This window comes from Blennius ocellaris (assembly GCF_963422515.1).
Source record: "Blennius ocellaris genome assembly, chromosome: 10".
NCBI classification, from domain to species: Eukaryota; Metazoa; Chordata; class Actinopteri; order Blenniiformes; family Blenniidae; genus Blennius; species Blennius ocellaris.
This window is the reverse complement of record NC_137659.1, coordinates 1,991,373-2,010,443: the sequence shown is the minus strand read 5'-3', so window position 1 is coordinate 2,010,443 and position 19,071 is coordinate 1,991,373. Positions and strand designations below refer to the sequence as shown.

At 42.8% G+C, this 19,071-nt stretch overlaps 1 protein-coding gene across 1 annotated transcript; it reads right to left on the bottom strand.

The window, feature by feature from the left end:
- Window positions 1–5,609: 5,609 nt before the first annotated feature.
- On the bottom strand, window positions 5,610–13,565 carry adhfe1 (alcohol dehydrogenase iron containing 1). The gene is made up of 14 exons (XM_080504046.1): window positions 13,482–13,565; window positions 12,619–12,656; window positions 12,391–12,440; window positions 11,599–11,652; window positions 11,192–11,346; window positions 10,448–10,644; window positions 10,282–10,359; window positions 10,077–10,182; window positions 9,848–10,000; window positions 8,848–8,946; window positions 8,525–8,603; window positions 7,008–7,104; window positions 6,082–6,239; window positions 5,610–6,000 (listed from the first exon to the last, which is right to left on the bottom strand). The coding sequence occupies exons 1-14, from the start codon at window positions 13,532–13,534 to the stop codon at window positions 5,917–5,919; spliced, it is 1,401 nt and encodes a 466-aa protein (XP_080360172.1). The 5' UTR covers window positions 13,535–13,565; the 3' UTR covers window positions 5,610–5,916.
- Window positions 13,566–19,071: the final 5,506 nt, after the last annotated feature.

Sequence of the window (19,071 nt, the reverse complement as noted above, 5' to 3'; positions counted from 1 at the left end):
CTGGTGAATATTTATCAAACTTTAAAGAAGAGCAGTTCACACCAAGAAAGTGCATTTATGAACACCTAAGGTCATTTATTGTTGTATTTGATAGTCTGACACAAAGAGCGGGTGTCTTTAATATCAGACGTTTCACATAAACCTTTAAACAAACCAAACGTCAATCTGGATGAGCCTGCGTCAGGATCTTTGTGTCTTAAATGTTATCGAGCTGACGGGATCTGCTTGTTGACCACTGGTGGCTTCTCGTCTTTGGTAGCTCAGTCAGGACCTGGACAGAAATCTTGACGTCTCTCATCACCAGTGACTCCAAAAATACTTCCGGTGTGTTTCTAAATGAAATGACTTCTAAAACCTTTGAGCTTCTGATGGAACCTCTTGCCGACTAACACCCGTGACCACAGCAACTATCACATGAGAACACAAGTTGGTACAAAATAAAGAACAAACAGAAATCGACACGTGACTAAAATCCACGGCGGGGGTCTGGACTCAGTCCGGCTGGAAGGCGGAGTTGTCCATGCCCACTCCCAGGGGAGGATTCTGGAGGTGGGGGCAGCTCTTCCTCCGGGACTTGGTCAGGACTCGATGGAGAAGACTTGGGGAGGCGTGAGGAATGGCCGTCCCCCCCGGGCCTTTCGTCGCAGACGAGCCATCAATCCCTAGCGGCCGGCGAATGCTGTTTTTTCTCAGTAACTTTGGAGTGCTGTGACCACTGGATGGAAAGAGACGACAGATAAAGACCTCAGCTCGTACGTTCAAGACTACGACAATTCTTTGCGATCTCGGTTTTCGTCCAAAACGTCTTTGCGTCACCTAACCTTGTGCAGCCACAGGGGGGAACTGGCGTTGGTGCCACCACTGGGACGGACCCCCTCCTCTGCAGAGTGGGCGTGGCTCTGGTCGATTCTCTGCCCTGTGGCGCAAACAAAGCGTTACACCCCTGCTGGTTTCCCGCCCGCGGAATCGCGTTGTACTTCAGTGGTACCTCTACCTGCAGCGGCTCAACGCAGGCCGCAGGAAAGTAACCTTCGTCCCCGTTTGCCAGCCGTCCGAACCACCAGGCCTCATCCTCCTTGAACAGGACCTGGATGACGTCCCCCTGGTTCAGCTCCAGCTCTTTGGACCAGCGGGACCGGTACTGGATCATCGCCACCACCTGCAGGCCACCGCCCAGAAACGCTGATTAGACATCACGTTGAGATACAATGAAGATTAAAAAAAAAAAAATCGGGATCCACTGCTTTGTTGACCGGTGTTCGTTATAGACTTTTACCTTTCAAAATAAAAGCTCTCTCTGCGTCTGCAGGGGGTTGTTCAGGTCATTCGGAACATTGTCCCAGTCAAACTTAAGTTTCTTATACCGCCGGGAGATCTAATTCAATCCTCTGAGCTTTTCTACTTTGTTCTCTCGCAATCCATTTATATGTCACCGTTGCGTGCTATTAACTTGGCGAGTGTCTGTCCTCGCACTCTCCGTACCTTCGCAAGTTATTTCTGGCTGCGGAGCTAAAAGTTTCTAATCTGCAGTTGCGGCTCCACCTTCAGTCCGTCCCCCATTTAATCGTTTTTTTTTTGTAGCGTTCGTTTATTTCTCTTCCATACTCCATAACTCCAGATGTTCTCAACCTCGGAATCTGGTTCTAGAGATGGTGCGTTCCCTTTCCTCGACATCCTATTTTATTCTGAAATGTCATTTCATAGCCGCCTACTGGAGTTTAAGCAGTCATAAACATTAAAGATGGTTTTGCTCTGTGGCCAAACTGAACCGAAGTAACGGCTGCTGCTGGCGGTGTGTGTGACTTGATTGTTTAGTGCGACGCCTTTAATCTGCTCTGCAGGCTGTAAATACACAGAGGTCAGAGGTCACCCTGATGTAACACTGATTAACTGACACACACACACTGTGACGCTGCTTGCGAAGACTCCCTGCAAACACCGTCAACACTGAAACCATAAAGCTGTAAATATGCTTATTTCAACCCGTAAGAAGAAAAAAGAAAAAGTAAAAACTAAGCATGGAATTCCTGAGAGTTGCTTTGTTTGGGATGTTAAACGTCTCCGCTGAGGACGAAAATCCAGAAAAGGGAGTGTAACGTCACATACAGTAACATATTATGTAGCACATATACAGTAACGGCATATAGATTTAGTAGTAACTAAAATGATATGATATAGTTGATTATAATATTCTTCAGGTTTTGTATAAAGCCAATAAAAATAATATTGCCAATGAATTTCCAAGAAAGGTTAAAAAAAAGAGAAAGTCATGATAATTTCAAAGGAACAGACATCTTAAAAAAAAAAAAAATTTTTTAAATGGCTCAATTCCAAAGTAATGGAACAAACTGTCAGTGACAGGAAGGAGGTTACAGAACATCAGAAGGAAGTAAAAAAAAAAATTGTAAATACTGTACATAAAATGCACAAAAGTATCTGTAAAACTGTAAATCTTTAAAAAGTTGGACATGAATAAAATAACAGACGGATGTCAAGTGATGTTAAGATAATAAAAGGACCGATTTAATCTCCTTTCTGTCGGCATCCATGTTGCATTTTCAACGTATATCTAATATCTAATGATATATAATGATATACGTTTATGCTGCATGGGAATTGTTCATTTCTTTCTTTTTTGTCGAATGACTTGTAAAGAGAGCCAAAAAAAAAAAGAAAAAAAGAAAGCTTTCACTGGATGGTGCAAAAACGATCTTTTTGCTACCGAGACACATCTAAAACTGACTTTCCCCATTCCGACATGTGGAATAAACTCCAGCATGGATAACGTGTCTGTAGAAGTTTGGGGTGGAGGCGCTTCATGCTTGCTCACCTTGTCTGGTCCCGTGTGTCTCGCCCTCGTCCTCGACCTGCAGACTGACACAACAAACAGGACACACTCAGTATTTTGTAGCCGCATTCGTTCTTTTACGGGACCCAAGAGGTCACGTCATAGAAAAACAAAAACCCACAACGTGACCGTTTGTAGAAATCCACGCTTTGGTTTGTTGTTGAAACTGTGTGTGTGTGTGTGTGTGTGGGGGGGGGGTTCAGGTAAATCACAGCTTATTGAGACGGCCACTACTCTCCAGAAGGTTCCATCAATATCCCCCTTCAGATTAATAAAACGAGACTGAAGAGACTCAATCAGATGAGCGATTGCAGAGCAAAAACACTTCGGAGGAATGAAAAAAACAACAACACCTATATACTGAGATTTCATGTGGCTTGGATATGTCAAACTATAATGAGAAAAATGTTTTTAAGTCAATATTTTATTGCAACTGGATTTTGAACCAGCAGTACCAAGAACGCCGCTGCGGACTTTCCAGGATTTGTACTTCAGGTGCACCTGCCATCAAGTTGTACCTTGTCACTTCTTCTGTTTAATTTTCAACTCATTATGTAATAATCTGCCACAAACTTTGCTGCGTTTTTAATAACTTCCTACATCTTGCAACAAAAAGCTCTCCTTTTCTGAAGAAAACGTAATAATTTGGTGCGTTATGTAATAAAGCATCAAAAATTGAAAAGCCATCAGATCATCGCAATAACATTAAGCATTCCAGCTTAATTAGGATTTATAAAAAAAAAAAAAAAAAACTAGGATGTTTTATTGATCAGGTCTAAATTAAAAGTAACTGTATTTATTATGGCAAATTTGTTCAAAAGGTAGAAACTAAAGCTACACTAATTATTATTACCGACACAAAAATGTACGGCTGAACTGAAGTTTTGCGAGACAAACCTATGCAATCTGCATTATAATTATATAATTATCATATACGATGCAAAGCTTAAAAACACAAACATTTATTACATTATTACATATTGCGTCGTTATCGTGTGACGTGACTTTTCCTTTTCCGTCGTTCGTGCCGAGTGCGACAAGCGGGAGTTCTGTAAATCCTGCGCAGCACTCCAAGGATCGTCGCCTTTAAATTTCACACAAGATTCCTGGTTTTCCCAAAAGGATGTCACATTTTGGTGAGCAAAGATAGATCTGCACATGTGGAAATCTAAAGCAGAGCTGCCACACAGAGTCTTTTGGAAACTTTTGCGTTTCCACGGCGACGGCCTGAAAACTGCAGAATTCCATGAAGTTAGGATATTGAGCCACTAGTGGGAGCTGTTGGTTTGCTTTTGTAACGGAAACCAGGCGCATATTGCACACAGAGAACAACAAGCTGTAAAGATTAACAATGACGACTCGGACATTCGTATGGGCGGACGATGAAGTTTGACTTGATGGAGTCTTTAACTGTATTTTAGATATTAAATCGTGGACGGCAGGAAAACTTCCTTCAGCTCAATTAGAAAAAAAACAAAAACTGAGGTTGTAAATTATAGGCACTGTGTTTAAAATCATCAGATCATTTAAAGAACTGAGATGTTATCATCAACTCTGACCTTGGTTTTAATCCACATGTAAAGCATGAGGTTAAAACAGATTTTTATTACACAACAATTATGGTTGTAAGTTTGTTTGTTAATCAGGCATGTGATGTGGCGCTTCTTAAAAAAGACAAAGGTGGAGCATTCCCTGATAACTGGAGATATAATGTTCCAGTTTGTTCAACCTCAGCATAAGGCAGGGAAAGGAGGACTTCCCATTTTTCTTTTCTTTTTAATGGTTTTTCCAAAGTCTTGATGGTTTTGCACCTTCTTATCTTACAGATTTATTTAATTTTTTCATATTATGAACCATGCGTTTCTCCAACATTTAAATGCAGCAAGACACTCTATAATCATAGTATTTCTAAAACTAATGAGAATAAAACAGGAGATGGAGAATGAAATGACTGACTGTATTTTCAAGGTAAAGCCCTGAAAATCATGCACGTTGACACACAATTTGTTTGTTTTTTATCCTTAAATTAGATGCAATAAGTCTTATAAATCACTGAGATGAATGTGCTCGCGTCATTTTTGCCCTCAGGATGGAAGGTTTGGTCTGTCCCCGATTTATGTCCATTAATTAATCGAACTCCTGCACACCGCAGGGGACAATGATACGGCTGTCACATGTTGCAGCCATTAGAGTGTGTGGTTCACTCACCTTGTGGCGAGAAGACGGTCGTATAGACCTCAAACTGCTCATCGCTGTGTCTGTAGATCTGCTGCATGTCGTCTGTTCACACTCTCCCGGTCAGAGCTTAAATACCTGCAACCACTAATCCCACACACACATTCACACACGGAGCGAGGATATCAGGTCTCAACACTTCTGCAAACGGTGACCCATCAGACGCAGGAGAAGCATCGCGATGCTGCAGACATTCCGACGTTACTGTACCTTTAAGGGTTTGGTTGGGTTTTTTTTTTTGGTTGATTGGCGCTCAGCTCGGACAGGTGAACTCAGGTGCGCATTAGCGCCGCGTTCAAGTTCGCTCTGCGTTTAGCTCGTTCCCTCCTCGCGGGGCTAAACCAGTTAAACGCGCTCGCTCAGATCAGGTTTATATAACGGCCGTTAATGGATCAGTTTAGATTGGATTTAAGTCGTCGGCGGGCGTTTCTGAGAAGCACATCGACGGACTCCATTCATGGCTTTCACGAAGAAATTCAATTAAGCTTCTCGTTTCCTTTCCAAAGAACACGGCACCAAACTCCTGTCACATTTTGGTTTTTATTATTATAGATTACTTATTATAGTGTTCCGTACTTCTTCAGCAAAAAGATATGAGTAAAATCCCCAAAAATACATTGTTTTAGCACTTTTCATTCAGCTGAGGAAACAACAGCAAAACTACTTCTATTAAAAGTAAAATAGCTTATATGGTTTTCATGTCAGGGTTCGTTATAGATCAACAGGATCAAGATTCCCATTCACAGATCAGTTGTTGGGACAATTAAAACAGACGAACAGCATCCTCTGGTGGCGTCTGGAGGAAGTGCAACCCAGACGAAGGCCCGCATTTGTTAGTAGAGCTTCATGGAGGCTTCGAAGAGGCGGCTGAGGTCCTCCTCGGTGTGCTCCCTGGGCGACAGCTTGGTCACCCGCTCCTGGAATCAGAGCGCGCAGACAGTTTTAGCGGTGGAACGCCTCCCGAGAGGCTCCTCGAACCGGCGGCGTGACGGTCCCACCTGGGGGATGGTTCCCTTCACCAGCGCCGGGATGTCGTCTCTGCTGTAGCCCACCGCCCCGAGTCCGTCCTCCACGCTCAGGTCGTACAGGAAGCGGCGCAGCGTGTCGGCCAGGACGGCGCCCGCATCGTCACGCTTCACCTGGCGGATGTCGGTGCCTGAACGCAGGCAAGCGGAGAGAGAAACGCAACATTTCAAGATATAACAACGCCGAAATAGACGACTATAACCACAGCAGTTAACGGCAGTGTCCCAAAAGCACCAACATGAACGCATTTAAAAGGCTTTTTAAATCATGTATCGTAAGAAAGAAGTGCAACAATTTTACAGAGGACAGCAATAATATAAAAAATATCTATATAATGGTACAAAATATAGTAATACTTAATAAACATAATGAAAAGTTTATATATTGCGATGGATATTATGAATTTAAATACTGCCACACTATATTTTTAAAATGCAGTTGATGAAAATTTAATAGTATATTATGAACATTATTAATAATATTATATACGTTATGTGCATTCATGTGTGTCCATATGTATACATGTTTGATGTGCATGTATATATGTATGTATATGTAAAATGTAGAGTGTATATTGAATGTGTATTGTAAAAATAGTAATATTAGTTTTTAAAAAAAATGTCACGCTGAGTGTTGGTTTGTTCCGTTTTATTTTCTGAAGACTCCAGTTTTCTGTGACAATTAGGAGATTTTTAATTGATTTTCAGTAACGGTCTTGATTCTTTTTCTTATTTTTCTGAATGTTTGTTGCATGCTCTAAAAAAAATATATATATATACACACACACAGACGTGTGTGTGTATGTGTGTGTGTGTGTGAAATTCAGATAAAAGCATCTGTGCTATTTAAAAAGTGGTGTTTTTGTTTTTTTGGTGTTTGTTGTGAGGCGTTCAGGTACCGAGGATCTCCGCAGCGTCCAGGTGGCGCTCCGGACACATCGGCGCGGTGAAGTTGAAGACGGCCGGAGACGTGAGGACCACCGAGAGTCCGTGAGGCTGAGGGCACACAGATGAACACGGTCACATTTCGGCGTGAAAAACACACACTGCCGCTCGGCGCCGGAACTTCAGAGGAGTCCCTCAGGGCATCTGCTCGGGCACACTGTCGTTTTGTACTTGCTCGTGGCTGTAAAATCTCCTCGCGTTCAATATCAAACTCGTACGTGTTGCAAAATGAGCAGGAATGTTAATAAAAAGCTTTAGTATCAGAAGGTTATTTAATGTGGAAACAAAAACACCAAGGTGATCCGGAGATTTCTCTGTAAACCGACTGAAAGCTTGTCAGGTTGTACTCTGGTTTCTAAGTGCAGCACGTTTCTCTGCTTCCCTTATAAATCCGCCCAGTCGGCATTAAACTTTTTCCAGTGCAGACTTTGGGACACTGTCCTGCTGGAAAAAAAAAAAAAAGCTCAGGCACTGAAAAGAGTAGAAAAGTGCTTGCGCCATTTGAGAAAAAACACTGGTAAAAGTTAATTTCCAACCCAGGTCCGAATTCCTCAGTTATGGCCTCCTGTGAAAACATTGTGACCTTAAACTTTGATCCACACAATCTAATCTGGTCGTCCTTCTGTGTAAAACGTAAAGGAAAATGCATGGAAGTGGACGTATGTGCTGAAGCTCAAGGGCCCCGGTCTCATAAACGCAAACGTGTTCAGCCATAAGAGCTGCCTTTACGAACCTCAAAGTCTAATAGTTTGACAGCGAACAGTCAACCCTTGAGATCGTCCCGGAGAAAAGACTGTGGGAGATTTATAGAAAAATAACAGCGAAGCCAAATCGTGGTGGATACACACATGAAGGTAGCTTAAACAATGAATCACTTAATTTAGATTAATCACTATTAATAAGGCAAACAACCAAATAAACATGGGTGATTTTACAAAGAATATAATATATAATATATCATTATGTTGTTTTTTATTAAAATCCTGCTTAAAACAAGCTTTCTCTCACCATTTTTAAAAAAATGTATTAATGTAAAGAAACTCAAAGTATATCTATACACCAATATCATCGTTAGTTCTAGAAATATGGTATCACATGTAGTGAAATGTAGGATTCTTTGCAAAGACCAAGTCCATTTTTTAAAAATATGCTGAATAATGGGTAAAAAGCTACTGCAAACCAAACATTTAGTATAATCGCAGACGGCCAAAAGAACCTGTTTATTCACTCTATTCCACTATAAGCAACGTCAACAGTAGTTGTGATGTTAATATTAAAATAAACCGCCTCTTCTCATTTTCGTCATGTTACCGCCAGAAATACCAACATGCAGATTAGAGAGCGTCGTCCTCCGACTAACTAATGTAAAACTAGTTAAATTCAACGAATCCGTCTTTAAAACTGACCCCCGACAATGACACATAAAGCCGATATCCGGTAATAACGACAGTAATAAGCTGAGGTTACTCACCACCAGGGCGTGATCCACGCAGTAACCCTTCGCCACATGAGTCTTCACGTTTCCTGCGATGGGGTACGACATCCCGTGGCTGTTTGGAAGAAAGTACAAGGTCGTGGTCGAGTTGACGACACAAAAGCAGCTCCCAGTGTGGTGCGGATCGGAGAAACTGCGCAGCACTCACCGAAACATTAACTTCTAAGAATTAAAACTAAAACCTTAAATACGCATGTGAAGTCAGTAGATCTAACCAAAAATAAACTGTATAGTCGTTGCATCACTACTAATAAATCATTGTTTATTCACGCATTTGTGTTTCTTGGGATGATCCTCACCACAGGTGAACTCCGGCGTTCCCGAAGCCGATCCCGGCGAACACGCTGGCCAGATGCATGCTGGACCGGGCCTCCAGGTCCTGAGGGTCCCGCACAGCCCTGCAATCAATCCAACCAATCACAGAGTCTGCAGATGGGAACCCCGCGACAACTCAAACAATTACAAACGCGCTCCTGTAACGTGAACAAATCTACAACTCGGCATATAGTTACAATTTAGTTTTTATTGCTTGTTCTAATAAAACCGTGTGAAGAAAATATCACTTTTTTTTTTTTTTTTTTTTTAATTGTCATGTGCTTTAAGTTTATCAAGCGTCACGTCATTCTGCAATACAGATTCTTAGGTAGGTATGCACTGATTCGTCTTTTAAAAAGGTTCACTCTATAGGTTTCGAACAATCTGCTTTAAATATCTTATTTAAATATTTTAACATCTTTGTGTTTTCATATTAAAGACAGAACTAAGTTAATTGGTCTGGATTGATTGTGTGCTGTATTGTATTGTATTGTATTGTATTTACTGCCAGTAGTGGGAAGATCAAGAATAGACTAGCTAAACAGCAAGTCCTGGGTCTCTGTAGTTCCTCAGAAAACCCGTTCAGGTCCTCTTTAGGTCCTGTGGAGTTCCCCATGGATCTTGTTTGGGTCATCTGGAGTTCCTCAGAGATCTTGTTTGGGTCATCTGGAGTTCCTCATGGATCATGTTTGGGTCATCTGGAGTTCCTCAGAGATCTTGTTTGGGTCATCTGGAGTCCCTCATGGATCTTGTTTGGGTCATCTGGAGTTCCTAAGATCTTCTTTGGGTCATGTGGAGTTCCTCATGGATCTTGTTTGGGTCATCTGGAGTTCCTCATGGATCATGTTTGGGTAATCTGGAGTTCCTCACATCTTCTTTGGGTCATCTGGAGTTCCTCATGGATCCTCTTTGGGTCATCTGGAGTTCCTCAGGGATCCTGCTCATGTCCTATGTAGTTCTGCAGGTAAAAATGATTGTACTTACCTTTTCATGTACTTGGCGACCACATGGAGGGCGTGGCGGGACCACACGTCACTTATGGGGTTGCTGCCTTGGTAGGCGGGACGGTTGATGGGGTTGGGGGGGCAGGGGCTCCTCTGGCTGTAGGGCAGGGCAGTGTAGGACTCCAGAGCGTGACTGAAGGACATGAAACAATTAAACCAGGTGACACCTACAGGTGAGAGGTGCAGGTGAGACGGATGTACGGACGGACCAGAGGACGTCGAAGCCGCTGTTGGCAGCGACTCTCTCCGGCATGCTCAGAGTGTGCATCGGATCCACGATGCCCAGCATGGGTCGGAGAGCTCTGCTGGCGATACCTGCGCAACAGACAACCAATCACAGCTCAGTATGACAAAGGCGATAGTTTTAAAGACGTGATTAGACGGACAATTTCACTTCAAGGAAAGAATATGTACCGGTTTTGGCCTTCAAGGGCTCGTAGTCAAAAATGGCAACTCCGGTGGTCTCGCTGCCGGTACCTGCAGTCGTAGGGACTGAATACAAAAAAAAAACAACCCACAAAGTCAAATAAAAGAATATCTGATTACATAAAACGCACTCAAAACATCCACGGTGTCAAACCTGCGATAAGTGGCTTCAGCGCTCCGGTAACCGGCTTCCCTTTCCCGATCGGAGCGTTGACAAAGTCAAGGAAGTCCGCGTCCGGGAAACAGGAGTACAGGTTGGCTGCTTTACAGGTGTCAATCACAGAGCCGCCGCCCACCGCCACAAACATGTCGAACGAACCGTTCTTTGCGAAGGAAATGGCGTCTTTGAAGCTGCGACGGGAAAGACTTGTTACTCCCGAGGGTCTCAAAATCGTGTGGGCCAATTTAGGCTCACGGGACCTTATGTTTGACTCCCCCGATGTCAACAACAAGTCAATGAGATCTAATGTACATGGTGACCATGATCCATTCAGGCCTTGCCTTATCACTATGAACATGGCTCAACATGAGGCTTCAGGGCATGCAGTATACATGCCACGCCTTTAGGGGCGCTGTGACTCACAAAATACACCAAAAACGCAGAAGAAGACACAGAGCACATAGAAATTTTGAAGTAGACTCCTGCTCATAGACTTCTACATAAGCGTCAGTAGCTTCTGACGGTAGACCTGGAGGATTTATCCGCCATTGCTGTGGTTATTGGAAGACGGCGGGGCGATTACGTCGTCTTTTACCCACGGATGATCGTCTTTGCGAGAAAGCCGAGCTGGGTTTTTAGAATTTCCCCGCTAAAACGCCGCCTCGTGTGGATGATCGGCCAAAAACGCCGCGTTCACGCGAACCGGCATTCTGGTGCGGACGAGCCCTCAAGTCTCACCTGGAGTCTGTGGGCTCCACCCGGACGCTGTCATACACTCTGTAGTTGACTCCACTTTTGGCCAGAGACTCCAGGACGGCCTTCATCGGAGGGAGGCGGGACAAGTTCTTGTCCGTCATCACGCAGACGTTACGAGCGCCGAGGTTCTGCAGGTCCTGCAGACGGCACCCACATCCAGAGGACAGTATTCATTCAGAAGTTTAGAAACTTTAGTTTTTGTGCTGCGTTGAATTTTTTTTTTTTTTATTTCCTTTTGTCAAAGAATGAAATCAAAACTATGGCGAGAAAGTGAAAAAGCTGGAGAAAAGAATGAAGCGAAACTCCACACAGGGAGAGAGAACGTCCACACTATCCGTTTATTTACTAAGATGATCTGTTTAAGGAACTTTAACAGGATTTTCATTTACCATGCCGATCTCCCTGGTGACTCCTTCTCCGTATCGGATGTTGGAACTTGCCATCTGATGGTGAAATAAGTTATTAGTGGTAACAAATCCAACGTGGAAATGATGGAAACTGTAAACCAAGTGTGTGAGGAAGAGATTTAAAGGGGTGGTATCATTCAGCTTTTCCACACTTTCACATGACCTCGTTGGTCAGAAAACTTTGTATTCAAACTTTATTGACGCAAATCCAGCTTTTCCTTGATTTCCTTCCATTTGAATATTGGCTCATAGGAGCTGCATTCAGAATCTGATGTGAGGAAGAAGTACTTCCTCTCGTGGTACCATGTGCCAGAGCAGAGCTGCCTAATTGTGGGAGGAGTCAAAGAGGAGGAGCCTACGTTGATTGTGATTGGCTAAAACCCCCAATGACACTATATAGGGTTTGATTTCTGATTGGGTCGTTGGAGCAACACACTTTTTAAAAACTGAAACGAGCCAGGGAGAGAGAGGACAGACTTTTTTCCACTTCCGGGGCGTCGTTCCAGGTATGGGGACGATTATTACTGTTGGAAAACCTTTAGAAAGTGAATTTTGCACAATACCACCCCATTAAAAGTTGCAGAATTTGATATTCATAAAGTAATGCCAATCTTATCCACTGGGTGGGAGCATTGAGTCACTGCAGTACCAATACTGCATGCCAATTTAAAATGACCTTTGAGGTTATAAAAGTCCAGTGTTTATTGTTTGACTCCCTTAAAAGACAAGCGGATTCAATCGGCCCTTTTCTAATCACACATGATTGTTTGTTACCTCGAAGGCGTAGTCGGTTTTCCCAACGGTGCAGGCTGCAGCTCCGGCACCTGCAGAAGCAAAAGGAAAAAAAACCTTTTGAAATAATTAGTATTTATTATTGTATTTTTTTTACATCAAATTAATTGGTATTTTAGTTAATGACACATTTATATATTTAATTTCACTTGCAGGTTGATTTCTACATGCATGGCGTGAGTGTACATCCCGAAAGAAAAGCATATATACCATGGTGGAGGGTGTTGGAGTGTGCAGGACATCTGCATCTGTACACAACGACACGCAGAGCAAAACTCCATTCAAACAGCTGCACGTTTTAGAGGATCTTCAAGACTAAAATGTGAATAAAACATCTGCTTTTCTGCTCTTCGGGAAGCATCTCTTTGAGTCTTTAAAGTATAAAACACTTTTTATTTTCTGTTTTAGACTTCAAAATTTCTTGTTTTTACCCCAGAACAAATCAAGATGAACCAACTTAGACTTTATGGTTTTGACAAGACATATTTGAGGGGAAATTACACTTATTACTGGTGTTACAGTGGTACTCAATAATTCATGTTCCAATATATAAATGTTGGGTTAGTTTGTAATTAACATATGAATAATAATGAGTGCATATTTCTCATATTTTAGCTGCAGCAAAACATGTTCCGACAGTATGGGGACATATCACCAGAGTAAAGTGCTTTATGTTTACTGTAAAGCTCACTTCGCGTCTTGAAAAGCATTTAGTGCTTTAACTTGCCACGCAAAAAGGCCATTAAACAATAGTATAACCTCAAATGGTGCAGTTACGGTTTTCCAGCTGTGCAGTCACGCAGGTCGCACTTCAACAACAACAGGTGACACTGTGCGAAAACAACTGCAAACTGTTAATAAATCACTTCCCAGCGTTTGTTATGTAAGCCGAATTTTTCTACGCTCTCCACTCATAGATAAATACGGTTCCATACACTCTCCGCTGCAGAATAGCAACACGTGAACCTTGCAATGTGAAAATAAGACAGATATTCCGGCGGGGTCTCGCGCAACGCCGCTCGGCAGCGCTCGTGTTCAGTCGCCTGGCCTCGGGTCGGTTCGGGAGGACTTACGCGGCACGCTCGAGCTGCTGGAGCAGGCTCACGATCCTGGTCCGACCCGCCATGTTTCTGCGAAGGAGCTTCACTTCGACCCCACTGACGACCCGCTTCCGGCTCGGCGTTTTAAAAGTAAAGCTCTACCGGAAGTGACTTTCAGGGATCGACACACTAAAAGCACAAAAGCGGATAAAGCATTATTGTAATATACATTATACACACACACACACACACACACACACACACACACACACACACACACACACACACACACACACACACACACACACACACACACACACACACACACACACACACACACACACACACACACACACACACACACACACACACACACACAAACTTGAAAGCCAAGTTGGACTGTGGGCCAACACCGGGTTGGCCCCAAAGAAGACAAAAAAGACTTTCCTCATATTGTTTGTTTTGAAGTTTTATTTCAACACGACTGAGTAAAAAAAAAGAAATAAAAAAACGGTTTAATACTAATGCCATGTGCATGTGTGTGTGTACCCATGCTTGTGCCTGAAATAGTTACAAAAAGATTAAATATACTCATCAAAAATATGAAGACGTGTAATTGGTGTTTACATGTGTATGAAAGAGAGTGTGCGAAATGATCCAAATGAACAATTTCTTTCTTAATTTCTACATTTATTAATAGGCCATATCATGTCAGTCTTTGGAGAAACAATAAAAATTATTTCAACATGAAAGCATGCACTTTGCATGTTAAAATTTAGCGAGTCATGATTGATTATAGTTGGACTACGCCTTCCTCTATAGAAATAAATGGATTTGAAGCGCATGGTGCTCCATCCAAGATGGCGTTGCACTGCGACGTCAGCTCCACGAGGCAGCAACAGTCAATAAGGCATCTACTGTATTATGTCTATGGCTTCCCACAACTCTTGTTGTCCTTGATGACGCTTCCCTTCTTTTTCACTTGGGTTCAACGGCAGTTGGAGTCTGTGAAGTTACACTAGCGCCATCTGCCGGTTCCAGCTCTTCCATACCATTCCCACAGCTCAAAAAAAGATGAAAGGAAAGAAAGCTTGGCTTTGATTTGGTGATTTGATGCCATCCATCAAAGCTGGACTTGAAGTTCATCAGTCAAACACTGATGTCGTCAAACATCAAAGGATGACATGAAAGGATAGAACCTGGAACCTTTGATCATAGTTAATACTTAAAAGCACTACCAGATTAGTTATAAGATCATAAAGAGATTTGAGTCGGAGAAAGACGACATCAGAAAACGAGAGCGATTGAAAAACCCAGAAGTACTACCGAAAAAGATTTCACCATGAGCAGTGTAAACAGATGTTCAGTTGGTGCTTCCCATGAGACTTCAATTGGGAGTTCAGACGAGAGTTATTATGAAAGTTTAAACGAGTCTTCAGATGAGAGTTTAGATGACAGTCCACGATGGACTTCACATTGGAGTTCAGATAAGTCTGCAGTGTTTGTCTGTTACCCCTGCATCCCAAAGGCCTACCGTGTTATCGAACCCTTGGGTGAAGGTACTTTTGGAACCGTCTTAAGGTGCCTCAAACCAGGGACTGATGAGGAAGTGGCTGTTAAGACAGCAAATGGTTCATTTTCCGATCTGAAACATGAGGTACAACAAACATTTTACATTTGCACAAATTCTACTTTCTAAAAGGTAGCAATAGACCTACTATTAAGGTCTACGATTAAGTTTGCTGAGCATTTAGTCTTTTCACGTCACTGATTGAACTGTTCATGTCACAACAGGCGAAGATCATGAGAACTCTCATGACTGAGAAGTTGGATGAGGCCAACATCGTCAAGTATCACGGGGAATTGTATGTTGACAATCAGCTGAGTCTGGAGTATGAAATTCTGGATGAGAGCCTCGAGTCAGCCTTGAATGGCCTGGACCAAATGATGACCCTTGAAGACATCAGTTGTGTAATCCAACAGCTGGCTGTGGCTTTCGATGGACTGAAGAAAGTTGGTGTGATCCACGCTGATCTGAAGCCGAACAACATCATGATGGTGGATCAAATCAAACAGCCATTCAAGATTAAGCTTATCGACTTTGGCGTGGGCCTCTTTACCCACAAAGCCAAAACGGGAACACTATTACAGGTTATTGAATTTAGGTAAGAATTGATGACATCGCAACGATGGCCTCTACCACTGTGAACTGCTCACACACATTGATGTGATTCAATTTGTCACTGTTCAGTTTTCACTTTTTATTACAATTGTCTCATTTTCCCTTAATCTGACAATAAAACTAATATTATTTCTATTTCTTCCTTCACAGAGCACCAGAAATAGTCTTTGGACTGCCCTTCTCGGAGGCCATTGACATCTGGTCGTTGGGTATCATTATGGGTTACATACTCATTTTGAAGGATCCTTTCATAGGCAGGAGTGAAAACAAAATAGTACGTCATTTACCACATGCATACATTATTCTTAAAAGTAACTCTTCTGCTATAATTCTTTGTTGCAGGATGATTGTTGTGTACGATGTCACTGCTCAACAACTAAATTAGTTTAGCAGTCAATGCACATTTGACAGTTCAGTTTCATTGCTTATCGAGAGCAAATTCAAAAACCACATTTCGTTTGCAGTTGCAGACCTTGATCAACCTGCTGGGACTACCACCAACACACCTGCTGGATGCTGGGATGAGAACGAAAAGATTCTTTATGAAGGACGGGGATTCCTGGACACTGAAGGTACCATATTGACTCCTGGCCTGTCTTTATCACCCTATATTAGAATATGCATTTAATGCCTATTTCTGTCTTTTAGAAGCACAAGGAGTGTAGGGAAGAGGGAAAACAACCCCTTAATGAAAGTCAAGATGTAGCCCACTCCTTGGAGGACTTGATGAGGGTATGTCTGTAAAAATCAGTCGCCACCCACTGGGAAGGCCTGTTGTTCAATTTCCTCCATGATTTGACAATTTGGCAAGTTGATTTATCTTTGGTTTGCTCTGTTGTTTTCCATTATAGCAACGCCAAGGGGTGGAAGACGACCCGGATGAGCTGAGGGAGTGTCTCGATCTGCTGAAGGCCATGCTCCAATGGGATGCGAAGGAGAGGATCACCCCTGTTGGTATCTTGAACCATCCGTTCATAACAAGGAGAAGTGCCAAAAACAGGTCACCCTCCAATCAAACGTGAGTGGCTTCATGTCTGATTCTTTTTTTGCTAGAGGTTGCAAGTACACATTTTCATAATAATCCTGAAAAGCTCTTTATTCCTACACACAGTATACAGACAATGTAGTCACTGAGAGTGATTGAAATGTATGTAAAACTTGCTTATTGCCCGTAAAAAGGTGATTAACAAAAACTGGTGCAATTCTGAGCCTCCGAGCCGCACATATTTGATGGATGTAGTTAAAGCTTTACTTAGGATGGAAAAAATACTGTTTTTAAGAAATAGAAGAGAATTTCTCAAAAAATTGAAAAAATGCATTTACTTCAATAGAAGACAACACTGAAACTGCACAACTGAGGACACTCAGCTTAGTTTAAGTTGATATTAATAGTCTAATTAATACTAAGAATGTGAAAATGTTTAATTGAAAATACTAAAAAAACAAAACAACAACAACAAAGCAGTATGAATCTCCTGTTAATGCTCTACATTTCTACTGTCTTCAGGCCTGAAGGTTCGGGACATTCCTTCGGAACCAACTGTGATGAAACACCAGAAGGTTTGAAACCGTCCCCAGTCAGCTGTGATAAAACACCAGGAAGAAAGGAACCATCACCAGTTAGCTGTGATGAAACTCCAGAAAGCTGTAAAACTCGACGAAATAATTCTTCTGAAACTCCAGGAACATTCCACAGAGCTCCTGCCGTAACCAACGGTTGTGTAGTGTATTCTCATCCTGACCTCATGATCATTGAGTTAGAGGAGGAGCCGATAAAGAAGAAGAACTGCTTCGCTAGATTTTGTTCGTGGATGAAGAAAGCATTCATCTGTGGGGCATCATAAGTATTTGAGTAATTGCTAAAATACTGTACTTTAATGAGCAGGGTAGGGTTAGGGTTAGGGTTAGGGTTAGTAGGGTTAGGGTTAGTAGGGTTAGGAGGGTAAGGGTTAATAGGTGTGTTTGTAGGTGCATACGTGAGCCCATATTCAGTTGTGCAAAACGAGGGCTCACATGGTGGAGGTGCTTAAGCCACATGACAACATCCCATCGCTCACCCACTTCAGCGAAAATATTGTGCTGGATCTTTATGAGCAGGAGAAGAAAAAAGTTGCGGATGAACGATTCCAAGCATCCTCTGTTGCGCTCACGACAGACGGGTGGATGTCCAGGGGAACGGAGAGCTCTGTGACAATAACCGCTTACTTCAACACAGCAGACTGGAAGATTAGAAGTCCAGTGCTGCAGACACGCCCCCTCCACCAGAGTCACACAGGCACTCATCTTGTGCAGGTACTGACACAAGCAGTGGAGGGATGGAAGGCAAAGAGGCCCTGTACTAATATCCCAGTCACCACTGATAATGCCAAAAATAAAATAAATGCAGTGAATGAGGCAGGACTGAGCCTCACAGAAGGCATCACAGAAGGGAATCTCAGTCAATAGGATTGACCGACTCCTTGGGAGGATCAGGAAGGTGGTTTCCAACTTCCACCAAAACACAACAGCTGCTCATGTGTTTAAGACAAAGCAAGAAACTCAAGCTCATACATGATGTCCCAACAAGGTGGAACTCCACTTATGACATGTTGGAGTGTTATCTGGAGTAGCAGGCAGCTATATACCCTGTATTGACCGACAAGACCCCGAAGAAAAATGTCAAAGACATTGTCTGATGACGATGTGAGAGTGGCAGAGGAGGTTCTCCAGGTGCTTAAACCCCTCAAGACTGTTGCATCTCTGCTGAGCAATGAAACGATCCGGCCGCTGAAAGCAAGGATTCTACAATCCATGGCTCCAAGTGTGGAAGACGACACCATCACTCAAGATGTCAAGACTGCCATTAGAGAGGACCTGAAGCTACAGATACACTTCACCTCCTACTCTACAGGACTACCTTCAAAGATCTACTGCCATGGATCCAAGGTTCAAGTCCCTGTCTCACATAGGCCCTGACCTACGCGAGAGGACATACAGTGACCTCACCACCGTGATTGTGAGCAGTCTGGACACTGATGACTGTGATGAGGTGAGGAAAAAGAATATTATTTAAAAATTATCAATTTAAATCTATATACATTTTAAATTTTCAGTAACAATGGCTTTTATTAAATGTTATTGCTACATTTTTCATGTCTATGAAACGTGAAAATAAATAATAGATTTAATTAATCAACTATTTTTTTGTCTGTAGGGTCAAGCCGCAGTCCCAACAGGAGCAAATTTGGACACATCTCCACAAAAGAAGCCGGCGATGGCAGAGCTCTTTGGAGAGGCCTTTGCCGGCAAAGACATGGACAGCAAGACTCGGAGGTGGCATCCTACCTGGCAGCAAGCGGCATTACAGTTTATGGTGATGCCAGGCTCTTCAGTTCCTTCTGAGAGAGAGTTCTCAACAGCAGGGGACATAGTGACTGCAAAGAGGCCCACACTCTCCCCAGA